At 33.4% G+C, this 19143-nt stretch overlaps 2 protein-coding genes and 1 long non-coding RNA gene across 4 annotated transcripts in view; 1 reads left to right on the forward strand and 2 right to left on the reverse strand.

Moving 5' to 3' along the window:
• LOC126876388 (uncharacterized) lies at nucleotides 1-16629 on the reverse strand. Of its 2 annotated transcripts, XR_007694159.1 has the most exons (6): nucleotides 15787-16629; nucleotides 2185-2294; nucleotides 1515-1673; nucleotides 1275-1456; nucleotides 839-1093; nucleotides 1-767 (listed from the first exon to the last, which is right to left on the reverse strand). It is a non-coding gene; the product is annotated as an uncharacterized LOC126876388 (long non-coding RNA). The 2 variants fall into 2 exon arrangements; XR_007694158.1 differs by having other exon boundaries at nucleotides 1275-1673.
• Nucleotides 1-19143, forward strand: part of LOC126876382 (omega-amidase NIT2-A-like) — a 398341-nt gene that overhangs the window by 72136 nt on the left and 307062 nt on the right. The window contains exons 2-3 of the mRNA XM_050639245.1: nucleotides 17151-17335; nucleotides 17730-17898. Of these exons, the coding sequence (XP_050495202.1) occupies nucleotides 17252-17335; nucleotides 17730-17898 (253 nt within the window). The 5' untranslated portion in view covers nucleotides 17151-17251. The remainder of the gene's footprint in view (nucleotides 1-17150; nucleotides 17336-17729; nucleotides 17899-19143) is intronic.
• Nucleotides 13492-19143, reverse strand: part of LOC126876376 (venom serine protease Bi-VSP-like) — a 16651-nt gene continuing 10999 nt past the window's right edge. Inside the window, exons 2-4 of the mRNA XM_050639235.1 lie at nucleotides 15676-15785; nucleotides 14766-15056; nucleotides 13492-14584 (exon numbers count right to left, since the gene is read on the reverse strand). Of these exons, the coding sequence (XP_050495192.1) occupies nucleotides 14559-14584; nucleotides 14766-15056; nucleotides 15676-15778 (420 nt within the window). The 5' untranslated portion in view covers nucleotides 15779-15785 and the 3' untranslated portion in view covers nucleotides 13492-14558. The remainder of the gene's footprint in view (nucleotides 14585-14765; nucleotides 15057-15675; nucleotides 15786-19143) is intronic.

A 19143-nucleotide genomic window follows, 5' to 3' on the forward strand; every position in this document is an offset into this window, starting at 1 on the left:
TTATTTTTAATGTTTAAGACGTCGATTTGATGTTAATTCGAATTGACGTGTCTTCAGATACCGTATAGTTTGTAGTAACTCTGTAACTTAATTACCGTACAAGAATCCTCTCCACCCTGAGCATGTTCGGCGCATATTATACCATCAGTGATATCAGGTGCATTAGGAAATTTGGAATAAGCTATTTTGCATTCGGCGTTCTTAATCACTGGCATTTGTACTTCCATTAATGCATTAGGTCGTGGTCGTCCTACGAAGAAAATGAGAAAGATATTTAAGACTGGAACTGTTTAATTTTATTATAAAATTGATATCACTTGCTATATCTTAACGCTCCCCATCCAGCAACAAGGGGGTTATAGCCGATGAAGTTGCTCTTTCGTACAAATGGGATATACGTACCCTGAAAAATAAAAAAATAAATGAAAATGCAGGAAACGAATGACCAAAAGTATGAGAAAGAATTGTACACGCTTTATGACACAATATATGTGTACAGTAAGAAATTTCAGGATATGATACTTCAGTAATACTCAATAGCATATATATATATATATTTGAGGACTTACTCGAAAATGGCACCTCCTCCACCTATCTAAGAATGGCAATATTATGATTGTGTATGTTTTCTATTCCATCCATATGTGCACAATGTGCTGCGGTCAAAACATGCCTAGCCGATATCAGGGAACCTCCGCACTTCCATAGTGGTTTGTCTGGGTTTCGGGGATTACGAAAACCTAATGCAGCGATCCATGGCCAAGCGCCTAAAATGCAATAGTCATAGTTGTGAATATACATAATTTTTTCTCACATAACGAGTAACAACGATTATTACCTATTCGATATTCGATCATACAGCAGACGATAAGTACATACGTACAAATACTCTGAAATAGAGATTTGATAAAGACAGAAATTAAATTTTTATTCCAGTGGAATACAAATTATTAAATAATTCTATATAATTTCTATTTGAACTATACTGAACTATAAAGTTCAAACGTGTAATTTCTGCCCTAACAGTTTTTGATCTCTATCCATATTATTACTCCTATATCAATTTTTTATTTCAAGCAAAAAGATACTCTTCCTAACATGAAGTAAAAGAAAGAAATAATTCAAGTTAATAAGTAAAGTTACTACCGATAAAATCATAGCATTATTATTTAGTCTAATTGAAATGTACATTGATGTGCTGTTTAATGCCTTTAAAGTTCATGCTTTGCAGTAAATGGCTTATTATTAATCGGAAAGAAAGACATAAAACGTACCAAGTTCAGCTGGTTTACCATCGACCACCCTGGTATGAGAGACGTTGCTAAAACCACAGTATGGTGGTCGCAAAGCCTTATACTTATACACAGTTTTTATTAAAATTTCTCTCTTCTCTTTGTTTGGATCGTTCGGACAGCAAACGATCGTAACATTGACCTGGTATCTGCACACTGATCGTCTATAAAAATCGGTGGCTGTACGGTACTGTATCTGCCATATTTCTTGCAGAGGTTTACATTTTCTGTAGTCAAGGCACCTGCCTTCTTGATTGTCCGGTGTGGTACATTCTGGATCAAACAATTTTAAAACATTTATACAGTTCAAAGATGCGTAAGAAAGCGACACCGATTACTCAACTTTCGAAGTAAAAAGCCGATCAAGTCCACCGGATTGCCCTACAGACACGTATTAATCCGTAAGAGTTAGTCATCATGTTGATAATAATTATCTAAAGAAACTTTTCACGTGAAAATATAAAATTTTAATTGATTAGATATTGTGTTAGCCATACTTAAGAAAGAAAATGAAAATGAATGAAATGAAAGAAAAGGACTACCTTCAACCTCATGTTTTAAATAAACACTTTGTCAGTTTTGCGGTAAATAAATTCTTAGGAATTCAGGACAGTTTTTAGTGAATCATTTTGTTTCGACCGTTCGCGGAGAGACGCGATCGCGAGATAGCACGTCAACGAGAGTTGTAAGTTCCCGTTACGATTAAATAATCGACGCCACGAACTGATCGATCCCCTTATTTCGATTATGATAATAAGGGTAGTTCAATGAAATTCCACAGAATTAACACAAATAAATTAATGTTTATTTCAACAACTTATTAACTAGAAAGATATAAATGGAACAAAAAAAATGTAACTGCGTTTTGGTTGATAAGTAATGCGCGACATACCACATGTGTTGACGGTTCGACTTCTCGAAAAGTTCTGAACGCCTTTCGATTTTTTTCGTTTTTTCTGGAAGGCGACCCCCACTACGTTCGGATCACGCCACATTCTTTTACTGCGAGGTAAAATACGGGCCACGAGTCGACGTTTCTGGAAGTCGCCCTGCTTAATGAACCATGCGCTTGCCACTACAATGTTTGTTTGCCGGGCAGACGCGACGATCCGTCTGCGACATTATAGTGCCGCGATCGATAGTTAAGAATATGACCTATGGTAAGCCGCATGGCGTAACATTCTCCCCCCGTTGAGAGGGTACCGATCAAACTAGCGAGGTGTGGTTGAAGTTCCCATCTTATTTCGGCTCGGTGGCTAGTTGTTCGGGTTTCTCGAGATCGGGTTGAATTGGCAGTGGGACAAGCCTTTTGACGCCCCGATCCAAAATGCTCTTTGCCGTCTGAACTGTAGCTGTCCGGATGACACCATCGGCGCCTGAATGAACCTTGATAACTCGGCCCAGAGGCCAATGCATGGAGGGAACGTTGTCCTCTCTGAGGATGACGATTGTGCCCTTTTGGATGCTGTGTCCACCCTTGCTCCATTTATTGCGGTTGGTTAGCTCGTTCAAATACTCCTTATGCCAGCGGTTCCAAAAATGTTGTTTAAGCTGTTGGATATGCTGCCATTTGGAGAGTCGGTTCGATGGAATGTCTCTGAAATCTCGATCACGTAAGCACATTAATGAATCGCCAATGAGGAAATGTCCGGGAGTGAGGGCTAGGAGATCATTTGGATCGGTGGAGATAGGAGTTAGCGGGCGGGAATTGAGGACTGCTTCTATTTCTATGATAAGAGTATTACGGTGTTAAGCTCATATGTTTCTGTTTCTCCACTCGCGCTGCGCCATAATATCCTTTGATATTTCCGATCCTCTGGTCGTACGAGGAATTGCCGATACATTTTCTCGATCTCGCCAGTGAGTACGTACTGATGAGCGCGGAATCTAATTAATATACAAAATAAATTGTGAATTGATTCGAGAATATAGGATTTCCCCATTTTCATGATTATCGTGATTTTTGTATAAATATATTTTTTAAGATACTAATAATTAGGTACTTATAAATTAGTATTATCAATTATTTTGCATTTATAATTCCGCCTCTAGTATAAGTGTTAATTGAAAACTAACTTTATGTTTCAAAAAGTACTAGCAAAGTCGTTGAGTAACAAGCCACTGATGCTAACACAAATAGCATTGTCGTAATTAAATATTTCTAAATATTCATTTTTCATTTTGAACCTGTAGAAACAATTTATTATATATACTATTAGCTAAGTAATTGCATATTTAATTAAGTCGAAATATAAAACTTAGTTATTTTAATAATTTAAAAAATAAAAAACTGACAAACATTTCAATTTAATTTATGGTTGGAACAAAAGACAGTTATTTTTCATTAATTGAAATATTGCAATGCAGAGTACTTTCGAAAATACGCCGAGAGTATTCCTGATGGTGAAACGAGCGTTGCTTCATCGAACGCAGCTAAAGAAAACAACATCTATGTAGTTGGTGGTACGATGCCTGAAATAGAGGGCGATAAATTGTACAATACCTGTACTATTTGGGGTCCCGATGGAACTTTGATAGCAAAACACCGAAAGGTAAGTAATATATTCCTTTATGGCTTTGAATTTGAAAATATTGGGGCGAAGAAAGTGACTCTATCTAGGAATAATTTAGGAATATACATATGTACATACGTATACTATAACCAATTCTATAATTTACGGTTTATAGATAACGTTATGATACGGGAAACGCCCATTTTTGTTGTAATGTGTAATATAAATTTTTCACATACTTAAAATATTATTATACTTATTTTTTCTCCTTTTTAAACATTATTAAATGATAAGATTTTTTAATAAAAGAAAGTGATAAAAACGCTGTCAGTTATTAAATAAAAAATAATTAAAGTTTAGGAGTTGGTAACTTTGATATTAAATTACAAAAGTTGCAGCAATAGAATTAGCGACCACATTTTTATGTTATTAGGTACATCTATTCGACATCGACATTCCTAATAAGATTACTTTTCGAGAGAGTGATTCACTCAGTCCTGGTAACTCCCTAACGACGTTCGATGTGAAGGGCTGCAAAATAGGTATTGGCATTTGCTGTGATATTAGATTCGAGGAAATGGCACGCATTTATCGGAACAAAGGTACAGTAACTTAATCGATCAATACTTAACTAGCAAAAAATTAAATATCTTTCTTAAATATATTCTATATAAAATTAATATAATCTGTAACTCTGTATAAAAAGAAGCTTAATTTAAAAAACCAGTATATTTGCTGAAAATGAAACAACTAAAAGAATTAAAAGCACAATAAGAGGACTGTCCTCGCATATTCAGAAATGATGGAATGTGAACCGTGCAACTACGAAGTTAATTGGTATTCGGTGGCTTCATATTTCCTGCTTCTCTGGGTTAGGTTGCCAAATGCTGATATATCCAGCGGCATTCAATATGACCACTGGACCACTGCACTGGTCATTACTTCAGCGTTCCAGAGCGAATGATAATCAATTATACGTTGCCTGCATATCACCGGCTCGTGTTCCTTAAGCAAGTTACGTCGCATGGGGACATACACAGTTGACCAATCCCTGGGGAAAGATTCTTTACGATTTGGAAACTCAAGAGAATATGGCAGTCACCGATATCAAAAAAAAAAGAAAAAAAAAAAAAGAAAAAAAAATTTCAACAAATAAATAAATAAAAAAAAAAGTCACCGATATCGGTAATTTACAGCTTAAAATTAAAAGCGAGAGATCCATGATGTAATTAATTTTTAGTCTCGTTAATTTATCGATTTAGCCATCTTCCTCTGTATTTGTTGAATTTATTAGTAAGCATTACTTATTACTTCGTATGTTTCTTTTTTCTATCAGATCTAAAAGTTGTTGAGGAAGTAAGGGCTCAGATACCTACATTTTCTCAGAGACGTACAGATTTGTACGACACTGTCTGTAAGAAGGAGTAACTCTACACTAAAACAGAAAATGTTTTTTTATAATATTTCTACTACGATATCCTTTTTTGTGAATTATTACTAATTTCTTATCATCCATTTCTTGTAAATATATTATATCACGATATTACAGATATATACATAGATATACACGTTAATTAAATCCTCTATATGGTATTTTTATATCAGTGTCATAAACATTGTAAACCGAAAATCTTCTATTACACGCGTACATATACAGTCAATATTATTGTTACATATAGTGATACATACGTTGATCCACACATTAATTAAATCCTCTATATGCTATTTCTACTTTGCTATCTTGAATAGATAAATAACATGTCGCTTCCAGATGTCAAATATTATTTGCCAAATGCACATATAATGATATAATTACATATAATGATAATAATAATATAATAATTATATATAATATTGATAATAATGATATAATTACATATAATGATAATAATAATATAATAATTATATATAATATTGATAATAATGATATAATTACATATAATGATATATACGTTGATCGACACATTAATTATGTCCTCCATATGGTATTTTTATATCGGTGTCATGAACATTTTTCCCCGAACGACCTTCTATCACGCGCGTACGTATATCGAGAATATTATTGTATTATCGTATTATCGAGAATATGTGTTGATATACACATTAATTAAATCCTCTATATAGTATTTTTACTTTGCTATCTTGAATAGATAAATAATCTCGAATATAGACATACAGGTACACTTACGTTGATATACACCTTTGTACAAGGTGTCAAAAAATTTTTTATCACGGCGTTTTTTTAAGACGATTTTATAGCTTCGAAATTGATCTTGACACGATTTTCAATGTCAAATTATTTTTCTATTGCATCATGTGATACTCATTAGGAGGAACAAAACTTCTGTTTTCTTAGAAAAAATGTTTGAAATTTCATTAATTCCTAGATTGATTTTATTTATACTTTAAGGTCAGATATGACATCAAATAATGTCAATACTAATATCTAGTTATTTGTCAATTTACAGCATCTGAAAAACAAGATATCTTCGAGACAGCGTGGGTTTTCTTTCCAACTTTCTTAACTTTCAACAATAAAATTTTCGTCAAACGATACAATCTATCCAACAAAGTTCTTGTACACAGCCAATCTCGTAAGAACATAGATCTTCTTCAAGTATTATTCTTCACAATGCTTCGTGTGGAATTTCTACTTGACGAGTTATTATTAAACGATTAAAAGCTTATTATTATACGATAATGTAATATCGTAGAATAGCTTTGATTGGAGATCGGCTGAAATTAGAAAACACCGTGTACGCCGTCTTTTTGTGGTTTGTTTACATCCAAGAGCGCCTAGTAACAGTGACGCGAGAAAAGATAAGCAGCGTCAAAACAGAAGTACGGTTTCATATTTCAAGGAGTGGCAATCAAGAGGCCAGAGTATGTGAGCCGAAAAGTGTGTGTGTGTGTGCGCGCGCGCGCGCGTGTGTGCGTGCGTGCGTGCAGGACCGAGCAGGAATGCATTGGCGAGGTTCAGAGTTGATCGAGACGTCGAAGCATAGAGTCGTTAGAATTGAGTTGCGAGTGTTGTCGAGTGTTAGAGTTGCTAGTGAGAGAGAGAGAGAGAGAGAGAGAGTTACCAAATAGTTGTCAAGTTATTTGTTGTAAATACGAGCGTTGCATTTAGTTTTCCTGTTAATCAAACATCGTTTCTCTGTCTAACTAATATCTGTATTTTCAATCCATTATTAATAAATTATAATTAATCGGACAAAATTACACCTTTAATATATTCCGATATTACATTACCGTTATGTAATATTTATCATGCTTATTTTGTACGTAAAACGAATCGTTGGAATATTCCCGAAGCTAACGAAGCATTTCCCAAAAGTTAAACCGAAGAAATTAACGCGAATAGTTAAGTGAAATTTTTCCATTAACTTGCTGACCAACCGGCAAATAAAAAATCATAAAAATTGTTTCAATGTGTTGAGGTCACGCATAACTTCTTTTTTCATTGACGATTACCAAACAGGTAAAATTTCGAAATTGTACGAAGGCCACGTGACCAGATCGTATTGGAATTTGAAGTGCATGGAAAAAGACAACTCGAAGTACAAACCTTGAGCTGTACTACTCGAAGTACAAACGTGAACTAATGGATGCAGAAAAGCAATTAACGCCAAACATCCGAACAGCATCTTGGAGCCCGTCATTGTTCTGAAATAAAAGAAGTGACGAATTAAAAAGACGCAGGACTAATAATAATAAAGGAAACTTAGTTCGTATTATAAATTGAATTTACATCAGAAAAGAAGCACGATCAAGCGAAACAGATCGTAGAAATGACAAATATCATCGATATACGTTTCAGTGTAATTTCACTTTTGAAAATTATTTAGTTTAATACGATCGTATTCATCGCTCTGAAACTTTCATTGTGCTGCAATTTGTGCTGCGTCTTTTTAATTTCTCTATCTTTCTGTGTTTTCGGAAAAATTACTTGAAAGATTAAGAATTGCTTGCCTTATTTTATTTTCGATTAGTTAGGATTTGATTATTCCAGGTAAGGTTTATTATTTATAACAGGTTTTATCACTTGTTTATTATTTAGGAGTTTGTTATTTTAGGATTAGTACCTTTTAGGATTTCTTATCCTTCGAGTTTCTGTTTCAGATATCTAGGTCTATTTCAAGATGTTTTATTACATTAGGATTATTTATTCGATTAAGATAATTTAAGAGTTTCACAATGTACAAAGAAATAATCGCGTGAAATTTAGATTTATGCTTTAAACGTATTAAACACGCGGTAATTTCAATGTCTATAGCCTCGAACGTGTTCTGATTAGTTGTGTCATTGTCTGTGACATTGAAATCACAAAAATCCATTGCAAGTGTGCTGTCATGCAATGTGGATGTAATTGGGTTTTTTGGGTATTTCCTGTATCATCTGATTTGTACAGTACTATTTTAACGCAAGGACAGGAAAGTTATTATATATTTCCCGTCCATTATTTGAATCGTTGTGAAGTGTAACGAATTATATTCGATTCGAGGAGATGTTAATGAATTACCCATTTCATATGTAATTACATGGAAATAAAAATCATTGCAAAAATAATTGATCTAATGACAACGGAATTTCCAATATTTTTTTGTTTCGTCACGTCTTTTTCATAATATATCTTTTATAGGTACGTGATTTATTAATCGTTCGAATGGAAATAATTATTCGTATAATATTCAAATGATTCTAGCCATAAAATAAATTAAAACGATACCTGTAATGCAATCTGCGTATGACGTCAACCTCGATCTATGCTTATACAAGAAATTTTATCAATCAATGACTAGATATACAATAATCAAATATTATAAAATTTCCTGAAAACCTTTAGGTGTTAATATTAAGGTGTTAATATCTTTAATATTTGCAAGTTATTGTTTAGCGCTAATTAGTTAGAATGTAACAAGTGGTGTACCAGAATTGAGATAATTAAGCCACACGAACAATCTTATTTAGATCTTTTTAATTTTTTAATTCTCTTTTGCTCTAATACTTCGTAAAATTAATCTTCATTAGCTACTACACTTCATAGAATAACAAGAGATAATTTTTCTTATATAACGTTTCATTCATAAAATCTATCATTAAAGTATATCTTCATAAAAATATCATTCCATACTAACGGTATATTTGGTGTCATACGAGATAACAGTTACCAGTGATGACATATGTAACTTTATAAAGATATCTCGTTTTATTATATATTAAAAGAATGTACTCATTGCTGCTATATTTCAGATGAAAAAAAGGTGGCAATGATTTTACAGTAAAATCGTTCGTTTACAACTGATTCATTTACATTTCATGATAATACTGTGCATTCTGAATATGCTATGATTTGGTTTAAAATAATAAATAGTCCATTCTTGCATACTATTGCTCCAGCTTTACTTGTATTATCGATATTGGTATAAATAGAAAGACAATTAATGTCGTTCGAGTCTATTTTCGGATCATTTATATTACGTTTAATCCATATAGTTATTATATGAGACATAGTATCGTAAAATTTGGAAGAATAAAACGTTCGTACAGGAAGTACATTTTATAAGAACTCCAACAAATCTGCGTGTGCACCTAAAATACAAACTGATAGTGATTGTTCATAAGTTTATATACATTATCTAATGTCAATCGAAGGTATCAATTCTTTTTCTCCATAAGAGTACTTCTTCATTTATATGTGTTCAAAAATACATGTGTTCAACCGTGAAGCATATGTCACCTACAACGAAAAAGAGTTTTCCTATACTTAATATTTCCTTTATATACCTATGAAAGTCTATTCTTCGCGTAGTATGAAATTATGAATAAATCTGGAATATTGTTCAATCTGAAAAGAAAAATAACTTATTGACATCATTCATTGATACGAGATTCAGAATGTTTGTTTTGTCTTGCAGAAAAAGAAGGCAGCCCTCCCTTTCTTTTAATGTGAAATAGAAAGCGAAAATTTGAAAACAGATTTTTTGGAAATTTACTTGCAAATATCGTTTTCAATATCGTGATTTTCTTCCCAATGGTACTGTACTTTCAAATTTTCCAGTATCCCTCTAAAAACAAAAAGTCGAACCTCGTTATTGTTAACGTAGGCATTACAAGGAAGAGAAGTATTAGAAAGCAGCTCCTTTTTATTATGGATTTCTTTATAATCATGTAAATAAGAAATTCCGGAAATTTTTTCCTCAAGAATTTAATTCTTGTGTTTTGATTGATAATTATTACACTGCATACTAACTTTTCGCATACTGTTCGCGTCTAACAATTTCCTAATAATAACTACTTCAAAATTACATATGTTCTTGCACGAATTCAAAAGTACGTATGATACAATTACAATTGATTCTAAAATAATAATTATTTAAAGATATTAAGATACTAATTAAACGTTTCACTATATTTCAAAATCTGGAACAACAAATTTTTATTTATAAAAAATGAAACTGTCTTTATATATTCTTTGTCATGATGCTATTTCTTATTACCATGTCGACATTTTTTAAAATTCATTTTGTTATCTCTACGCAATATGAAAATTCATATGCTGCTTAATATTTTTTACATATTATCCATCCACCGCATGATATCTCCTGAAAAATCAAAATATTAATGTTATATTATTACAATGCTTCTTAAATTTCAATTTTTGACAAATTTGAAATCCAATATATTTTGCACAATTATTATTTATCAAAAAATTCCAAGTTAGTAACTTTCTTTTCAAATGGCAAATAACATATACTTTGACTTACCTGTAAGTTTTTGTTCCTAATCATCATTTCCTCTTATAGAACACATCATTATTGTTCTCATAATTACTACCAGTGTCATAGATATTGTAGTGGCTACAACTGAATTAATAGAAAATGATAAATAACTGTGTATAACACTAACACATAATTGTGTATAACAATGACAGATAACTTTTACTTACATATCAGTCGATAAGGGATTACTGTGATATCCTGTTGATGTTTCTTAAGGCACTTGATTAGGTGCGATACGGTATCATTCCTTATGGTATACTGTAGATAAGTATTTTAGAAAATAACAAGAATAAATCTAAATTATTCAGAGGTTCCAGTTTCGGCTTAGACATAAATACAGGACCATTTGCAAAGAAGAAAGGGTGCGTTTCTACAGCCTCGTTATAGTAACCATGAATACCAATCTCTGAATTACTGGTTACTAAACATAAATATCCTATAAAATTTAATATATTTCTTTAATTTTTAATACATACATGAGTTAGTAGTTCTAAATTATGAATCATCCTACCTGTGATATTACACTTTTCCTTATAATATCATCACTCGAGTGAACAACATTAAGATCATGTAAACCATGTCATCCTATCTTACTGTGAAGATACTTAGTTATGTTATCTAACATTATAAAAATATCATCAAATTCAAGTCCTTTTATTCACATCACATGGCCACGACGATCTGGTTCTTCGTTATATAATGTTCTAAAATTTGTCGTATATATAGGATGTACAAACCGTGATATCAAGGTATCAGTTCTTCCTTCCCAAGGGACAGTTTCATTAAAATTCTGATAGAATTAAAAATTAATTATTAATATTCTAACAATCATATATGTTAAATACATTATAGTCAACGATATATACCTGAGCGAATGTAGGGGTGATTCCTTGATAATTATAAATGTCATCAGCCCACATCATTGTGCCACTTCTTTGTACTCCAGCCTCTAGATTAACAGCCTAAACAAACATACGAAATTTTATAGAAGCTGTACAAAATATAGTATATATGCGCAATATTGAAGCGTTCAAGGGGATATAAAGGTAATGTACATCACATACACGTGTACTCTCATGCAACAAAATACAATTAGATTTAATAGTATAAGCTCTTTTATTCATCATAAGAGATTGGAAATTTAAGTGTCTTACGAGGGTGAGTAAAAAGTTACCCGCTCTGTCGGTGTAGAATTTATTTTAAGCAATTGTCAAAAAAGACATACATCATTTTTTGACATAATCACTCGATTTCTGTATACACTTTGTCCATTTGCCGAAGGACCTTTATATTTTCTCATTAAAAAATGTTTTGGGCTGAGCTGCGAACCACGAATGCATCGTCGTCTTCACCTTTTCATCAGCTTTTTCGGCATCCATCTCGCACAAACTTTTTAAAATCCAAATCTGTCGTGCACTATTGCATAAGCAGAGCCGTGGCTGATTTGCAAATGATTTGCCACATTATCCAGTGTCACTCGTCTATTCCATAGAGCATAAGTTCATGAGCACGTTCAATGTTGTCATCGTGGATGTGGACGGGCGTCCAGCTGTTTTTTCATAACACTTGTGCGATCTTCTTTGAACTTTTGTGCCCATTCAAACACACTTCGTGACAAAACACTTTCTCCATAATGTGCATTAAATCTTTGATAAATATAGGCATCAAACATAACCTCCGACCACAAGAAACGAATCACAGCATCCTGCACTGTTTTCCTGCAAATCACCATTGCAAAGCGCCATTACTCGCGCAACGGTCACAAACGAATTGACGTAACACAAAGAAACCTGCGCAGCAGCACTGAACAGATATTGACGTCATACGAAGAGTGCAGATGGATCAATACGGTCGACAGAAGTTTTATATATCTGGAGTGCGGATAAATTTTTACTGAGAGTCGTATAGGAATCTATAATCTGTAAGTACACCTTTGGCTGAATGGAAATTTCTCTTACATATAGTCAAAAATGCAGAAACTGTGTATTGAATTGGAAAGTGATAAAAAATAAGTGAAGTTTCGAGGTTGCATGTGATTGCATGAGTACACAGGACGTTTTTAGCGAATAAAAAATAATTTTGAAAGACACGAGACTTATCTTGTATTTTATGCACTCTCTGTGTCCGAATTTCCAGAAGCTCTCTATCTTATGAAGTGTTTTAGATTAGCCGGAAAATTTTGTACGTACATACAAGAAGTATACGATCTAAGTGGAATATTCCATTATTCTCTTGATACAACAGAAACGAAATTTACAGAACTTCTCAGAAAGTTGGTTTATTATTACCAAATTAATAGAATTAATATACGTTTATCATCTTTACATACCTAAATCGTGGAGGTTTATCGTGCGTAAAAAATTAGTGTCGTTTCAAAGTTACATTTCGTACATTTTAAGCCTATAATTTGTAACGTACAAAACAATGTAAATTTGAGCTGTTTCTTATCTCCACAATAAGAAAATCCAACTTTACGTTTTTTACACAATGATATTTATGGAACAGTAATATCATATTATTGCATCGCTTGGAGAATGAAGTCAAGGTACGATGTGACCCTAGTGTAAACGCTGGGATACCCAGCTGTGCCACACTTATAAGCATAAGACACAATACCTATTAAATACGAGGTTAATTCATGTTGTATCAGCAGTGGTCCGCCACGGTCAGCCTGAAAGGATCGTTAAATTTTTAATCAAAGATACTGAAATATATCGATCGAATTGCATTGAAATTATACTTATATACAGTAATAATCTTCTATTGATTTGTGTATTGAAATACTCCAATTTATAACGTACATGTTATATGTATTTTGAGCAAAACTAAGATTAGAAGGAAATTAGATTAAATACCATAACGAGGTGTGAGAAGTGGGCAAAACTATTAAATTGTGTTTATCTATTATTTTTAATGTTTAAGACGTCGATTTGATGTTAATTCGAATTGACGTGTCTTCAGATACCGTATAGTTTGTAGTAACTCTGTAACTTAATTACCGTACAAGAATCCTCTCCACCCTGAGCATGTTCGGCGCATATTATACCATCAGTGATATCAGGTGCATTAGGAAATTTGGAATAAGCTATTTTGCATTCGGCGTTCTTAATCACTGGCATTTGTACTTCCATTAATGCATTAGGTCGTGGTCGTCCTACGAAGAAAATGAGAAAGATATTTAAGACTGGAACTGTTTAATTTTATTATAAAATTGATATCACTTGCTATATCTTAACGCTCCCCATCCAGCAACAAGGGGGTTATAGCCGATGAAGTTGCTCTTTCGTACAAATGGGATATACGTACCCTGAAAAATAAAAAAATAAATGAAAATGCAGGAAACGAATGACCAAAAGTATGAGAAAGAATTGTACACGCTTTATGACACAATATATGTGTACAGTAAGAAATTTCAGGATATGATACTTCAGTAATACTCAATAGCATATATATATATATATTTGAGGACTTACTCGAAAATGGCACCTCCTCCACCTATCTAAGAATGGCAATATTATGATTGTGTATGTTTTCTATTCCATCCATATGTGCACAATGTGCTGCGGTCAAAACATGCCTAGCCGATATCAGGGAACCTCCGCACTTCCATAGTGGTTTGTCTGGGTTTCGGGGATTACGAAAACCTAATGCAGCGATCCATGGCCAAGCGCCTAAAATGCAATAGTCATAGTTGTGAATATACATAATTTTTTCTCACATAACGAGTAACAACGATTATTACCTATTCGATATTCGATCATACAGCAGACGATAAGTACATACGTACAAATACTCTGAAATAGAGATTTGATAAAGACAGAAATTAAATTTTTATTCCAGTGGAATACAAATTATTAAATAATTCTATATAATTTCTATTTGAACTATACTGAACTATAAAGTTCAAACGTGTAATTTCTGCCCTAACAGTTTTTGATCTCTATCCATATTATTACTCCTATATCAATTTTTTATTTCAAGCAAAAAGATACTCTTCCTAACATGAAGTAAAAGAAAGAAATAATTCAAGTTAATAAGTAAAGTTACTACCGATAAAATCATAGCATTATTATTTAGTCTAATTGAAATGTACATTGATGTGCTGTTTAATGCCTTTAAAGTTCATGCTTTGCAGTAAATGGCTTATTATTAATCGGAAAGAAAGACATAAAACGTACCAAGTTCAGCTGGTTTACCATCGACCACCCTGGTATGAGAGACGTTGCTAAAACCACAGTATGGTGGTCGCAAAGCCTTATACTTATACACAGTTTTTATTAAAATTTCTCTCTTCTCTTTGTTTGGATCGTTCGGACAGCAAACGATCGTAACATTGACCTGGTATCTGCACACTGATCGTCTATAAAAATCGGTGGCTGTACGGTACTGTATCTGCCATATTTCTTGCAGAGGTTTACATTTTCTGTAGTCAAGGCACCTGCCTTCTTGATTGTCCGGTGTGGTACATTCTGGATCAAACAATTTTAAAACATTTATACAGTTCAAAGATGCGTAAGAAAGCGACACCGATTACTCAACTTTCGAAGTAAAAAGCCGATCAAGTCCACCGGATTGCCCTACAGACACGTATTAATCCGTAAGAGTTAGTCATCATGTTGATAATAATTATCTAAAGAAACTTTTCACGTGAAAATATAAAATTTTAATTGATTAGATATTGTGTTAGCCATACTTAAGAAAGAAAATGAAAATGAATGAAATGAAAGAAAAGGACTACCTTCAACCTCATGTTTTAAATAAACACTTTGTCAGTTTTGCGGTAAATAAATTCTTAGGAATTCAGGACAGTTTTTAGTGAATCATTTTGTTTCGACCGTTCGCGGAGAGACGCGATCGCGAGATAGCACGTCAACGAGAGTTGTAAGTTCCCGTTACGATTAAATAATCGACGCCACGAACTGATCGATCCCCTTATTTCGATTATGATAATAAGGGTAGTTCAATGAAATTCCACAGAATTAACACAAATAAATTAATGTTTATTTCAACAACTTATTAACTAGAAAGATATAAATGGAACAAAAAAAATGTAACTGCGTTTTGGTTGATAAGTAATGCGCGACATACCACATGTGTTGACGGTTCGACTTCTCGAAAAGTTCTGAACGCCTTTCGATTTTTTTCGTTTTTTCTGGAAGGCGACCCCCACTACGTTCGGATCACGCCACATTCTTTTACTGCGAGGTAAAATACGGGCCACGAGTCGACGTTTCTGGAAGTCGCCCTGCTTAATGAACCATGCGCTTGCCACTACAATGTTTGTTTGCCGGGCAGACGCGACGATCCGTCTGCGACATTATAGTGCCGCGATCGATAGTTAAGAATATGACCTATGGTAAGCCGCATGGCGTAACATTCTCCCCCCGTTGAGAGGGTACCGATCAAACTAGCGAGGTGTGGTTGAAGTTCCCATCTTATTTCGGCTCGGTGGCTAGTTGTTCGGGTTTCTCGAGATCGGGTTGAATTGGCAGTGGGACAAGCCTTTTGACGCCCCGATCCAAAATGCTCTTTGCCGTCTGAACTGTAGCTGTCCGGATGACACCATCGGCGCCTGAATGAACCTTGATAACTCGGCCCAGAGGCCAATGCATGGAGGGAACGTTGTCCTCTCTGAGGATGACGATTGTGCCCTTTTGGATGCTGTGTCCACCCTTGCTCCATTTATTGCGGTTGGTTAGCTCGTTCAAATACTCCTTATGCCAGCGGTTCCAAAAATGTTGTTTAAGCTGTTGGATATGCTGCCATTTGGAGAGTCGGTTCGATGGAATGTCTCTGAAATCTCGATCACGTAAGCACATTAATGAATCGCCAATGAGGAAATGTCCGGGAGTGAGGGCTAGGAGATCATTTGGATCGGTGGAGATAGGAGTTAGCGGGCGGGAATTGAGGACTGCTTCTATTTCTATGATAAGAGTATTACGGTGTTAAGCTCATATGTTTCTGTTTCTCCACTCGCGCTGCGCCATAATATCCTTTGATATTTCCGATCCTCTGGTCGTACGAGGAATTGCCGATACATTTTCTCGATCTCGCCAGTGAGTACGTACTGATGAGCGCGGAATCTAATTAATATACAAAATAAATTGTGAATTGATTCGAGAATATAGGATTTCCCCATTTTCATGATTATCGTGATTTTTGTATAAATATATTTTTTAAGATACTAATAATTAGGTACTTATAAATTAGTATTATCAATTATTTTGCATTTATAATTCCGCCTCTAGTATAAGTGTTAATTGAAAACTAACTTTATGTTTCAAAAAGTACTAGCAAAGTCGTTGAGTAACAAGCCACTGATGCTAACACAAATAGCATTGTCGTAATTAAATATTTCTAAATATTCATTTTTCATTTTGAACCTGTAGAAACAATTTATTATATATACTATTAGCTAAGTAATTGCATATTTAATTAAGTCGAAATATAAAACTTAGTTATTTTAATAATTTAAAAAATAAAAAACTGACAAACATTTCAATTTAATTTATGGTTGGAACAAAAGACAGTTATTTTTCATTAATTGAAATATTGCAATGCAGAGTACTTTCGAAAATACGCCGAGAGTATTCCTGATGGTGAAACGAGCGTTGCTTCATCGAACGCAGCTAAAGAAAACAACATCTATGTAGTTGGTGGTACGATGCCTGAAATAGAGGGCGATAAATTGTACAATACCTGTACTATTTGGGGTCCCGATGGAACTTTGATAGCAAAACACCGAAAGGTAAGTAATATATTCCTTTATGGCTTTGAATTTGAAAATATTGGGGCGAAGAAAGTGACTCTATCTAGGAATAATTTAGGAATATACATATGTACATACGTATACTATAACCAATTCTATAATTTACGGTTTATAGATAACGTTATGATACGGGAAACGCCCATTTTTGTTGTAATGTGTAATATAAATTTTTCACATACTTAAAATATTATTATACTTATTTTTTCTCCTTTTTAAACATTATTAAATGATAAGATTTTTTAATAAAAGAAAGTGATAAAAACGCTGTCAGTTATTAAATAAAAAATAATTAAAGTTTAGGAGTTGGTAACTTTGATATTAAATTACAAAAGTTGCAGCAATAGAATTAGCGACCACATTTTTATGTTATTAGGTACATCTATTCGACATCGACATTCCTAATAAGATTACTTTTCGAGAGAGTGATTCACTCAGTCCTGGTAACTCCCTAACGACGTTCGATGTGAAGGGCTGCAAAATAGGTATTGGCATTTGCTGTGATATTAGATTCGAGGAAATGGCACGCATTTATCGGAACAAAGGTACAGTAACTTAATCGATCAATACTTAACTAGCAAAAAATTAAATATCTTTCTTAAATATATTCTATATAAAATTAATATAATCTGTAACTCTGTATAAAAAGAAGCTTAATTTAAAAAACCAGTATATTTGCTGAAAATGAAACAACTAAAAGAATTAAAAGCACAATAAGAGGACTGTCCTCGCATATTCAGAAATGATGGAATGTGAACCGTGCAACTACGAAGTTAATTGGTATTCGGTGGCTTCATATTTCCTGCTTCTCTGGGTTAGGTTGCCAAATGCTGATATATCCAGCGGCATTCAATATGACCACTGGACCACTGCACTGGTCATTACTTCAGCGTTCCAGAGCGAATGATAATCAATTATACGTTGCCTGCATATCACCGGCTCGTGTTCCTTAAGCAAGTTACGTCGCATGGGGACATACACAGTTGACCAATCCCTGGGGAAAGATTCTTTACGATTTGGAAACTCAAGAGAATATGGCAGTCACCGATATCAAAAAAAAAAGAAAAAAAAAAAAAGAAAAAAAAATTTCAACAAATAAATAAATAAAAAAAAAAGTCACCGATATCGGTAATTTACAGCTTAAAATTAAAAGCGAGAGATCCATGATGTAATTAATTTTTAGTCTCGTTAATTTATCGATTTAGCCATCTTCCTCTGTATTTGTTGAATTTATTAGTAAGCATTACTTATTACTTCGTATGTTTCTTTTTTCTATCAGATCTAAAAGTTGTTGAGGAAGTAAGGGCTCAGATACCTACATTTTCTCAGAGACGTACAGATTTGTACGACACTGTCTGTAAGAAGGAGTAACTCTACACTAAAACAGAAAATGTTTTTTTATAATATTTCTACTACGATATCCTTTTTTGTGAATTATTACTAATTTCTTATCATCCATTTCTTGTAAATATATTATATCACGATATTACAGATATATACATAGATATACACGTTAATTAAATCCTCTATATGGTATTTTTATATCAGTGTCATAAACATTGTAAACCGAAAATCTTCTATTACACGCGTACATATACAGTCAATATTATTGTTACATATAGTGATACATACGTTGATCCACACATTAATTAAATCCTCTATATGCTATTTCTACTTTGCTATCTTGAATAGATAAATAACATGTCGCTTCCAGATGTCAAATATTATTTGCCAAATGCACATATAATGATATAATTACATATAATGATAATAATAATATAATAATTATA

Source organism: Bombus huntii, unplaced genomic scaffold, assembly GCF_024542735.1.
Source record: "Bombus huntii isolate Logan2020A unplaced genomic scaffold, iyBomHunt1.1 ctg00000073.1, whole genome shotgun sequence".
NCBI classification, from domain to species: domain Eukaryota; kingdom Metazoa; phylum Arthropoda; class Insecta; order Hymenoptera; family Apidae; genus Bombus; species Bombus huntii.